Raw genomic sequence first — 12,344 nt, forward strand, 5'->3', positions numbered from 1 at the left:
TTTCCCCCAGCAGGACACCTGTGCCAGGTGGTGTGCTTTGCATGGACCTTCTCCATCTGCCTGCCTCTGCAGAAAACCTTGAAGTTTTCTTTGCCTCCAAGATGGGAATAGAGGGAGACTTGAGCAGAGTGCATGTGGAAATCTCGTTTTCAGACAATAGATAACTTTCCTGAGTTAAAATAAGTCCGAAGTTACATTTTTTGCCATTCTTCACACTGCTGTGGTAGCTGTGGAGTTGTCACCTAGCCTTCAGAGCATGCTCAGCCTCATGGCCTGCAGCTGAGCTGCGTTGCGTGTGCCGCTTCTCAGCTGCTGCTTGTGGGCTCCACAGTGGCTGGGAGGGCCAGAAGCTGCTTTGGGGGGCACGTAGGCTCCAACATGCTCTGCTGGTACGAGCTGCCAAGCCTCTGCCCGGAGCCCATCCAGGCAGGCCTGAGAGCAGAGGCTGTGTGGTGCCAGGGCCAGCGCCTGTGGTTTTCCCAGGGGGGTTCTGCTCCTCTGAGGGTGCAAACACAGTGCTTTGTTGATACCATGCGGTGTGTTGGGACTGAGACGGGTCTTTGGGTGCGGAGAGTCAGCCCATCTGGTGTCTGTGAAGGGGTCTTCTTGCTGGAGGAGAGGAGGATTGGTTTGGACGAAGGCCCTCACTGGGGCAGCTGCTGGTAGGGGAAAAGCCAAACCGCTGGTTCCCCCTAGCAGCCCTGACACCAGGCTGGATCTCTAACTTCAGTTGTGTTTACCTCTGCAACAGAGAGCAAGAGGCGTTTGGGATATAAGTGCATCAGGGAGTTTTGTGGGTACTCTTTTTTTCTGCTGGTGATTATGTACAGACATGGTGCTGCAGGGCTTGAGAGTTTTGACCCTGGTTCTGCCCCCTTTTTGGCTGTGTTTAGGAGCTTGTCTGACAGCAGAAAGGTGAAGTTGTTTGGGGCGGGGGTCACTGTCTCCCCTGGAGCTCTCCAGCCCTGCCTAAAGGAGTAATGAGGGCGGAAAAGGCCAGAGAGCAACTTTGCAGAGCAGTGACTGATGCTTTGCCTGGCAGGGGGACATCTGCATGCTGCTCCCTGCTCTAGGTGAAACAAAACCATCTCTCCCACGGAGCAGCGTCCGTGGGGAAATCTGGTCGCAGGGGGTAGCCCTGTCCCATGCAAGGGGGACAGTCACAGCGCGTTCTTGCCCACATTGCCTGGAGGGGCCGCAGCTGCTGCTCTGGTCACGCAGTGATGGCTGTGGTGCTGCCGTGGTCTTCCTCAGCAGCTGCCTGTGCCTTAACGGAGGATTTCACCATCCAAATGAGTGTATTCTGCAGGCCCCCGGGAGCTCTTCCCGGCATGCTGGCCTATGAGCGGTCACCTCCCTTTGTGCTGTGTGGCCGGCAGTGTGATCTTCCAGGGCAAGCTGCTTCTCTGCTCTGCACCTTCCTTGCCTTGTGGCATGCCATCTGGCTAGGCCTACCGTGCAGTGTCCTGGCGTATTTATCGTGTGCCTATAACTTCTCTGTGGCCTCTCTTCTCTGCTCGCTCTATGCAAGTATTAATAATGATGGTGGCCTGGCCAAAGTGCCTCCCCTACCCTTTCCGCCTAGACTGATACAGAAATACAGCCTTGAAATCAGATAGAGGGAACAGGTTGCTCTTCAAAGCCAGGTGTAGTTTTTTCATTTTTGCTTTTTCCCTGAGGATGCTCTATTTATGGTCTTTGCTGCTGATAGTTCTGAAAGGAGAACATCTCCCAGATCAGACTGGAAAGAAAGATAATCCATTTCTGAAACGCTTATGCAATCCTGAGCTCAGATTACCCTGTGAAAATCCGCGGCAGATCTGTTGTGCCGGGGAGATGAGACGTGGGGATGTGGGCTGGCCGGGCGCTCACCTGCGGGGGCCAGCAGGCAGATGGATCTTCCAGGTCTTTTCTTCCCCAGAAATATTTCCCTGTTGTATTCACTGTAGGGGAACTTCAGGGGGAGGGAGATAATTCAGCTGGTTCAAAAAAAAAAAAAACAAAAAAAAAAACCTTCAAAGAACTGAAACTGCCACCATCCAAACAATAGATAAAAGGGACAGATGAGAGAGGAGGGAGGGCAAACATATTCCAGAAAAGCTGTGCTGTTTTTGGCTTCAGCCAGCAGGACCTAGCAGTTTGCATAGAAAGTAGTTTATTGTCAGTAAGAGACGAGGATACCTGCCAACGCTGCTAAGCCATTGGCAGTAATGCGTTGTGCTTCTAAAAGGCCACGGCGACAGATCTGTCCCTTCGTCAGTTTGGCTGGCCAGCCACTGCTCTGTCAGCTCCTCGCTGCCTACCAGCGCCTTTCACCGCCACTGCGCTTTTGCGCCCCGGCATTGGTGCTAAGCCGCAGCACAAATCCTCCGCTGCTGTAGATCAGTTGATACGCTGAAGCTCAAGGAGTTATCCCAGCTGAACATCGTGCCTGAGTGCTTTCTAATCTTCCCATTAACCTAAGGCTGTCTTGTCTGCTGACTGAGCCCCACTCTGAATGAGAAGTGCTATGATGCACTCAAGTAGAATCATGTCTGTACATGAGCGTGATTCAGGAGAGCTTTTCAAGACCCTGATTTATCCCCTCATCTTCCTCTGAACTTTTTTCTTCTCTTTTCCCTCTAGTTATGGGTAACAGATATTTTTTGTGGATTGGGTGAAATGAGCACTGTTTCGTGGCCGGGTCCATGCAGTGGCCTTCTGATCTGATGATGGCAATGGGGTGAGGAGTGTTTGAAACCAGCAGCCTGGAAAGAAAGCTGCTAATAGCTCCCCTCTTGTGGTGGCAGGCACTTAGAGCAGGGACTGTATGTATGTGTTAGTTACTGGGCCTCGTGGTAGGTGTAAACTTGCAATATGTGCAGGTCTCACACTAGGGCAGTGCTGTGTTTGGGACGGGTACTGCTTGCATGCAGTGCCCAGCAGAGTGGCATCGGCACCTCCTTCCATCTAGAGCTCCTCAGTGCTACTGGACCAGAAGTAATTAACGCCCCTAATGAGGGGGACAACTGTGCTCATTTTTATGAGAGTAAAAGGACAATGCTCTCTGTGGGAGCATTGGTGAAACCTGTGTGAAAATGTACTTTGCTGGGGAGCCACGTGGTTGCAGGAGAGCTGGGAACCTTTGCTGCCGCAGGGACCCGCAGCCCGTGCCGCATCACATCACCCTTGCTGAGGTCCAGCTGCGCTTCTGGCCTGATGAGGTCCCGTAGCTCGATGCTGAGAGCCAAGACGCCTCTGAGATCAGCGCCTAACGGAGGAGCACCAGCGTGCTGTGCCTCATTATAACATAGTGCTCTTCGTGCTGAAAAATGCCAATGAGGATGTGCCTCGTTGCATTTCTGCGGCACTGGAAGCAGTGAACGGCAGGCAGAGCCATCTGGAACAGCTTAAGGAGCTCTGGAGTTCCCACATGGAGCTTAGGGTTGGATGCTGAGCATTTCTAGAAGCTTTGGTCGACTTGATCAGCTCTTCTTTCTCTATTTCATTTTTATGATCATAAGTAGAGCAGATCAGTGGTCTTGCTGGAGAGCCTGTTCCCATAGGACTGCCACCCCAACCTGTCAGCTACAAGGGTTTGCAGCAAGCAAACGCTACTGTGCTCGCTGTGTTATTGGAAGAGGCAAGACCAGTGGAAGTACACCGTCTGCGTTGCCTTACATGTATTATGAAAGGCAGTACAGGCACAAAAACAGGGAACAGTGATCCGAGTGCCAGTTCTCCATGGAAATATCTCTGGGAGTAAGCAAAAATAAAGCTCTCTAGAACCTGGCTTCAGAGGCATTAATTCAAAACTGGTGCCGGATCGTTGGAGTTGTGGAAAATACCTTGTGGCAATGATCACTGTTCAAAAAAAAAATTCTCCCACTTTGGAATATGCCATGGAACAGAAGGTTGGGGGAAAAAAAAATCTCTACTGTAGCAAAGTTTTTAAAGATGTCCCAGTATTATTTTATTATAAATCCAGCAACTAACGCATTAATAAGAAAAATGTCTAACATAGATACAGGCCTGAACAAAATGACAATATAGCTAATGCAAGATGTTTAATAGTTCTTAACTAGCCTGAGAAATTGAAACAAATGGCTTTGACATGTTTCCCATTAAAAGTCATCCAATTATGAGTAACTGTGTCTTCAGAAAGAAAATTATTGGCTTTCTTTTTCTAACCTTTGTTATTTGTCCTTGAAAAGAAGAATTTTTGCTTACTCTTTGCTGTTTCACAGTCCTTCTGCAGAAGATAGGATTTTTGTTCTACATTTTGCTGGCTGTGATTTAGCATATATTGCAATCAATGGATTGGGCTCTTGTTCAGCAAAGTAGGGGCTCAGGCCCCACAACTTCTGGCAGCTGATGGGAAGCTTCATGTCAGCATAAGTTTTGCATTAGGGCAGATGAATAAAGGATTGCAAGACGCAGTCAGAAATGAGGAGCCAAAAGCACGTGTTGCAAAAGATTTGCTCTCAAAGACTGTGATTGTTGTGCTGCCTGTTTGAAACTGTCCTGGAGATGAGATTGGGTGAGGTCCCTGGTTTATGGGCTTTTGGGGTCAGTGGGGAGTGAGTCCTGCCATGGGACAGCTGGCCTGCATAAACCTGGTGTGGTGGGAGGAAAGCTTTTGCTGGTGCAAGTTGCGGTCGTCCCCTCGAGTTTGGCTGCAGACAGATTCTGCTGCTAGTTGTGATTTTTGTGAATACTGAATGAAGCCATTATAAACAGGTACTGCTAAACTAATCCTCCCTCTGCCCCCCAGTCAATCTCAGATGGCTATTTCTTTTTTTTTTTTTTCCTCCCCTCTCTCCCTCTTTTGGAAAAGCTTTCAGTTGGAGGCTGAAAGCTGTTTAGGGCTGGGAGGAAGCGGGAGAGGTTTCTGCAGGAACCTCTGGGTTGCTGCAGTCCTTGTGGGTTCTCCTTGTACCTTTCATCCCTGTAGCAATGTGCAGTGAAGCTCTGACTGCTGGGAGAGGAGCCTCAGTGCTTTGAAAACAGCTAGCATGTGGAACCGAAGCTGCTTAACTCAGATTACCAGAGCATGTTTATTATTAAGGAAGATGCCTGATGTTGCATTATTGGGTGCGCTCATTTTGAGAAATGCAGTCTGTTTCTATCAGTGATGTTTGTCTATGTTTAACTCACAGCTTAAGCTCTCAATAAAGCTCACAGACTAAACAAATAGCAAAGAACATTCTCTAAAGTTTGTAAAGCATAGCAAGTGGAGAGTAGTGTGCTATTTATTTTGCTTAGGACACAAGGTACTTAAGGCTGCCTGTGCAATGTGTGATTTTCCCCTTGTGACTTGGGAGCTTCCCTGACCAGGCTTTGATGTGGGCAAGACAGGAAAGTCTCAGGTTGGCCACCTTCATCTCAATGGGATGAGTTAGAAAAGTAGAGAAGGGGTTGGGACCCACAAGGAACCTTTTCTGTTATCCTTAGACATCCTCTGAGGCATGTCGTCTTAAGTCTCATTTCCAGTGCTCTGTGGTCTTTCTTCAGAGCATCCTTCAGACTGAACAGAACTGGGAAGGGTCAAGTTTTTAGTGGTGGCTTTAAGTCTCCAGCCACAGGGTGCAGACTGCAGCCTCTGTAGAGTCAAGCCTGCTGTTTCTGGCTCGCTTCAAGATGCCCTATATTTTGGACAAACAACTGCATATTCTTGCCAGTTGGCAGGAGAGCCAGGCTTTGCTACAGCCTGAGCATGTTCAGGAGAAAGGCCGTGGATGTCATCAGTGATAGGCACTTGAAGGGTAACTTGAGTTGCAAAGTCCTTGTGAGAGAACCCCAGTTCTGCTTGGCAGAAGGATGGATGGGTGGGTAGAGATCTTTCACATGTTGTTTGTTGTCAGGCTCAAGGTCTCTGCTGCAAGATGGTCGTTATAGGTGCCTGCTTGAAGTGGGTGCCTTGGCTTCTTTAAAAAAATATATTTTTTTTCCTCATTTGAACTGAGAACTATATAGGAAGCATGGAACCGATACATGAGTATGTCCCTTCAGTTAAACAGGTAGATGTGACATGTCCAAAGCTGACCAGCGTTGTACTAAGAATGCCATGGAAAACAGCCATCTGTTTTTGTTGACATTGCTAAAATACAGCTTTGTTTCATGGCATCTTGCAAAGCTGAAGATGAGAGTAAAGCAAGGAAAGGGTCAGAAGTAATGGGGCAAAGTAATTGTATGTTACATTTGTGGGGTTACTTGTTACATACTGTTTTCAGAAATCATCCCATACCTTGTAAGCCTGGCAGGAGAATGCAGAGTGAAGTATTCAGCTGCAACCAATCAATGAGTTGGGGTCAAGAAACTGTCCTAGAACAACTGCAGTTTGATACACTGTGCTGCAGATGGGAGCCAGTGGTGTGGCGTGATGCGTCTTCAGGTTTATTGCACACAAATTGGTTTTGGTACCCAGTCAACCTTTCAGTCTGTCTCTTGCCCAGCTGTAATTGCATACACTTGCTTCTCAATATCTGCTCTTCAGTTCTTTCTGGCTTCTCTGCAGCAAAGTCCCGATGCCAGCTTCATTCATCTTTTGCTGGAGTTGAAGAAGTGTTGCCCCAGTCTCCCCATTTTACTACTCTGCTACTTGCCTTCAAGGTAGTGATTCGTTTTTCACTGGCTGATGGCCTAGGAATAGACTTCTGGGATTGGTTTTTAGTATTCTCAGCAGCAATTGTGTGTAGTGCTGAAAACATGTTTGATGGCATGCAGTGGTTTTGCAATCCAGTCTGGGTCTCACTAGCAAGGAAACTGGCAAGCAAAAGCAAGATGGCTGATGTTTGGAAAATGTGAAGTCATTAATGTACACATGCTTTGTGTTTGAAGGACTTTACATATGAGGGCATGGTAGAGAGTAAACTCAGACCCCCGGTCTAAAATGGCTAACACCAGCTGGGCCGAGGTTTATCCCTTTTTCCATAAAGTGCCTCCCTGATATCTGTAGGTATTACTTGACAATTTGAAGTAGGGAAGGCTTCTGAAGTGGCTCAGAGGCATGCTCTGGCCCCATACCCTGTGATCTCAGTGGCTGAAGTGAGGCTGTGTTGGGAATAACGTTGCATTTGGGCTTAATAACTGTTCTGAGGGTAGATATGGCCATATTCTTGTAAAGACATTTTTATCAGTTGTTTTCTGCTCTGTGAGCAGAACCTGAAGGAAGTTGTACACTTCATGTTTATGAATGAATGCTTCATAATGCATTGAAAAGCTGCTGGCTGGCCCACGGGGAGCAGGTTCAGGAGCCTTTCCACTGACATGGAAATAGGACATTGCATTGGACACACGATATTGAAATGGGTCCCTGTTGACCAGTTTGGTCAAAATAGCTGTTCCAACCTTTATTACAAGACATAATTTTAAACGGTGATTGCTCCTGCACCTCAGTACCCTCTCCCTTGCAGTCTCCCTCTCCTGTTCCCTGGCACAGTGCAAGTAGCTGAGCTGTGCCTCTGCAGGCACAAGAAGCCACGCGCTCTGTGCAGGCAGAGCTTTCCTAGCACCTGCTGAGCATGTTATTGATCACAGAGAAGCCTACCTGTCTTCTGTGTCAAAGCCTGCCTCTCTTAGGCCTCATTCAGCAGCCAGCTTGATCTCAGTCCTAAGCAGAAGTGGTTGAAGTGTTTTCTCACCATGTGCAAAATTCAGTAGACTTTTGCTGGTACTGTGCTACTGAAGAGCAGTGAGATGCCTACAGAGCTAACGAACTGTGTAGGTGTTCATGGATTTATTTTTTTTGCTTTTTTTTCCAGGCAACAATGGATGATACTTCAATTTTAAACTGATTTTGCACTTAAAACTCCTTGTGAGATTTTAGACACACTTTTACTATGAACATTTTCAATAAGTGAAGTTGTGAAGGAATGGACCTGACTCCTTGTGGTGGTTTTACTCAGATGGACAGCCAAGTTCCACCGTGGCTGCTCTCTCACTCCCCCTTCTCAAAGGGGAAGGGGGAGAAAATACGACACAAAGGACTCAAGGGTTGAGATAAGGATGGGGAGATCACTCAACAATTATCGTAATGGGCAAAACAGACTCAGAGTAGGGAGATAGTAAGATTTATTGCCTATTACTAACAAGCTAGAGAAGTGAGAAACAAAGGAAAGAAACCAAAGATGCCTTCCCCCCATCCACCCTCTTCCATCTCCTCCCCCCGAGTGGTGCAGGGGAACGGGGAATGGGGGTTGTGGTGAGTCTATAGCACTTCGTCTCCGCTGCTCCTTCTCAGTCACTCTCTTTTCCTGCTCCAATGTGGGGTCCCTCCCACGGGATGCAGTCCTTCCCGAAGTGATCCAGTGTGGGCTTCCCACAGGCAGCAGTTCTTCAGGAACTGCTCCAGATATGGGTCTGTACCACAGGGTCCATCCATCAGGAGCAAACTGCTCCAACCTGGGTCCCCCACAGGTGGCAGCTCCCCCAAACCGCTTGCTCCTGCGTGGTCTCCTCTCTACGGGCTACAGCTCCAGACTGGAATCTGCTCTGGCGGGGCTCCTCCACAGCCTGCAGCCTCCTTCTGTGCAGGTCCACCTGCTCAGCTGTGGTTTCCTCCACGGGCTGCAATGTGGAATCCTGCTCCACCGTGGTACACCATGGGCTGCAGGGGAACAGGCTGCTTCACCATGGGCCTCACCACAGGCTGCAGGGGACTTCTGCTCCAGTGCTTGGAGCACCTCTCCCCCTCCTTCTTCACTGACCTTGGCACCTGCAAGGCTGTTCCTCATTCCTCTTCCTCTCCCAGCTGCTGTACCGCAGCAGTTTTTTCCCTGTCTTAAATATGCTCTCACAGAGGCGCAAACAATATTGCTTATTGGCCTGCTGCTGGCCAGCGGAAGGGCCATTATCTAATATGGGGCAGCTTCTGGATTCTTCTCGCAGAAGCCACCCCTATGGCCCCCTGCTACCAAAACCTTGCCACGTAAACACACTACAGTCCTCGTGTTTTTGGGACTAGCTGGGATGTAGAGCTAGCAGCAGCATGCCTTTCCAGTGGGGTTTGAAATGCCTCTGTTTTTAATGCAAGGGGCACTGAGTCTGAAATGCAAACATTTTGGGTGCTCTAAACATCTGGGAACAGAATCACGAGTCACCTTTCCTGTGCAGTTTCATGTATCTGCTGGGTTTTTTTGTTTGTTTGTTTTAGGTTATGATGCTTTGAGCTATTCTGTGGAAATCGATGACAAATGGAGCGGGAGACAGCTACTGCAAGCAAATGAGGACAACACGACTGAGGTCCCAGAGGATGGGGGGCAGCTCTATGTCAGAAATTGCACTGAACCAGGTAGGAATGAAAGTTGCTTCCAGCCCCTCGGTCTTATGGTTGGCTTTCTTACTTCCAGATGTCTGTACTAGTTTCACCTATACTGCCAAAAGCTTTTCCTTATTTTTAGGTCTATAAACATCCTTGTTGTTTTCCTTGTGCACCATATGGATCTTGTACCCCCCTCTGTGGGTGGGGATGAGAAGAGGGCCTGCTGTCAGCTAGAGTACAAGACAACATTTAACATATGCTGACAGTCAAATCTTGAGACTTGTGCAAAAAGCTCAGTGCTGAGATCTGAAGAGGAATGCCGTCTGTGTTTATTGCATAAACACTACATGCAGTTTTTGCGGTGGGATTTACATAATGAATATATGTGTTAGTAGGAGTATTATTTGTGATATTAGTATGTAGTCATATCTTTAGTACTTGTAGTTCCAGCAAGCAGTGGACCCAAAGAAATTTAGTTTGTAGATTAAAGTTTCACAGTTGAAATTCCATGTTGATTAGCTCATGTGAAACAGAGCTTAGATCATAACATAGCTTTTTCCTCAGAGGAAGACCTTACCGGGGTTGTCCTCATCTCTGACTCCTGTTTTTATGAAACTCATAGGAACTTGATGGCATTGAAACTCTACTGCTCTGCTATGCTTGGTTGAAGTTGGTTGACTTACTCAGAAGCTTTTTGGGGAGGTGGCCACAAACATGTATTGTCTGTATTCGTGTGCTTCATGTGCCCCACTGCTGCAGGGGTCCAAATACAGCTAGAACCACAACTGGTTGGGTCAGTGGGATTATTTAACCGTAGGAGATGAGGTGATGTGTTCTTTCAGCTTGCATTTCCTGAGCTATTTGGACCCTTTTTCAATGTATTTTAAGTATTCTTAGAGTCCCCTTCTATTTAGAGGCAATCTTCTTTTCCCTTGATTAATAGAAGAAATCATTTAAAACCCTGTACAAAAAGAAATCTTTCTGTGGACGTTAGGGAAAAGAACAAGGTGGGGTATCTTTCTGATTTACATCCAACTGATTGTGTTGTTTTTATTTTTATGCAAATAGAAGTCATCGTAGTGTATCACTAGTAAAAAGGGGAAGCTTCATAAGCTGTTCAGTCTTTTTCCTTTTCACAGAGGAGCTTGGGCATCATTTCCCCAAAGTTCAGATAGGGGAGGTGGAAGGGTTTTCAGGGCTTATGTGGGTTATGTGCCCCCAGGAAAAATTCTAATAAATACAGTTCTTGCTGCATTTCTCTGCATATAATTTTTTCTCTCCTGTAAGCCTTATTAACATTTCTGGAGAAATGGATGATCTTATTTTTTTAGACAGCAGAAACTAGTATAAAAATTCTTCTTGTTCCACTCTTCACTTATTTGCATATCTCCAGAGTAGTGCAGATTCTGTCTTACAGCCTCACATCAATGTGTATAATAATCCCCTCCCCGAATATGTGTCTGCTGTCTCACCATCCTCAGCCATTTCTACTGTCTTTGCCAAATAAAATGGACTGTATGAAATGTGTGGGATTTTATTTGTTGTGTTTCTCCCCCCTTCCCAGAAGATAAAATAATAATTACAGAGTGCATTATATAGTGTTCAGGAGTGAGAAAGTAGAAACAGTGATGTGAGTTACTGTTTTTTCTTTGAATTGTCATGGAATTGCTACAGAATACATTCTCTAATGGCAAACCAGTTAGAATTACTGTAGGAAAGAAAGCAGAAGTAACAAAGTTTGGGGTCCATGTGTTGTTTCAGTTTTCTTTTGGAACATTAGCAAATTAGTAAATCATTAAAGTTATACCAGATGGCATTCAGAAGTGTTCAAGTTGAATGGGGGCAGGATTCTACTGAAGTGTCTGTGAAAGGTATCTGTTGACTCCAGTGGACTTAAAGCCACACGCAATATGTTTCAGTTCTGTTTTTTTCAGCTAATGAAGTAAGTGAAAGAAGAGCTGGTAGAAGAAATGCTGTTAATAGCTTAGAAGAGTCTTCTTGTTCTGAATGTTTGTTGTGCTGTGTATGGTAACATAAAAAAGCAAAGTGTTCTTAGTTGTACTTTGCGAAGAATTTCAAACTTCTCCATTTTCCCTGCGACTCAGAGTGATGCCAGACTTCTGAATCTTGCACAAAATGGGCCACTAGTCATGAGCCCATACAACGTCATCCTGTTTCTCTCTTCCTGATGCAAAGGAGAGGAAACAGCCATTCAGTAAATTGAAATGGGACCCGACAATGGAAATGGGCTGCTGAGTTTGCTCTAGTCAAACGCAGCTTTAACTGTCATCAGAGCAGAGTTAACACGCACTGATACTTGAAGGTTTAGACCTAGAGCATGAGAAAGCAAGCAGAGATCCTGTCTGCCCTGCCCTTGTGTCATTGATTTTTGGCTTAGTACTAGCAATAAGAAGAGGTAAAACATTTCTGATGAAAATCGTGTTCTTAAACTAACTGCATCACTAGCTGAAAGATTTATTTTCTTGTTTTATTTTACTCATTGATTATTTGTAGTTGTCTAAATGGAAGAAAGAGAATAAAGGAGGGTTTTGTTTGTTGAGTACTTCTTGTTAGCTGGTGTTTGTTGACACCTTTAGCTGTCCCAGTGAGCTATGTGGTTGGAGCTGGTATTAAAAGTTTACTGATTCAATAGAATCAAAAGTTTCTTTTTAAACACTCCTTGCTGATTTGATCTCCTGGGTTCCCAATATTGTTGTTTGGCCCATATAACTCCTTCCGCGTACACATGGGCTCAGCTGGGGCAGGAGAGCCGCTTATTTCCAGAGCTGATTCCTGGGCAAAAGCCCTCCTTTCCTTTCCCTTCACACCCTCACTTCTCCAGATTTTTTTACAGGGGGTAGAAAAGCATTTTTTGGCTAGTTTGCTGGCTTCTGTTTTACAGTGAGAAGACCTCGTCTGTTTCCAACAGTTTTCATGTGTAAAAGTATAGTTAGGAGTTGAAGTGGTTCAAATCAGTGTACAATTTTGATACTAGTACTTGTTGTTAACCAAAGCTGATCAAAGGCTTGATTCAATACCATTTGAGGGCAGTAAAGACCTTCCTTCACTGGCTTAGTGTTAGTGTTAGATGTTAGTGATAGAT

The 12,344-nt window shown here is 46.2% G+C and overlaps 1 protein-coding gene across 6 annotated transcripts in view; it reads left to right on the forward strand.

The window, feature by feature from the left end:
* The window catches only part of LOC121067368 (sodium/potassium/calcium exchanger 3-like), a 278,371-nt gene that overhangs the window by 19,162 nt on the left and 246,865 nt on the right, over positions 1-12,344 (forward strand). For all 6 annotated transcript variants that reach the window (XM_040551782.1, XM_040551767.1, XM_040551770.1 and 3 more), the window contains exon 2: positions 9,134-9,271. In XM_040551782.1, the coding sequence (XP_040407716.1) occupies positions 9,134-9,271 (138 nt within the window). The remainder of the gene's footprint in view (positions 1-9,133; positions 9,272-12,344) is intronic.

This window comes from Cygnus olor, chromosome 3, assembly GCF_009769625.2.
Source record: "Cygnus olor isolate bCygOlo1 chromosome 3, bCygOlo1.pri.v2, whole genome shotgun sequence".
NCBI lineage: Eukaryota > Metazoa > Chordata > Aves > Anseriformes > Anatidae > Cygnus > Cygnus olor.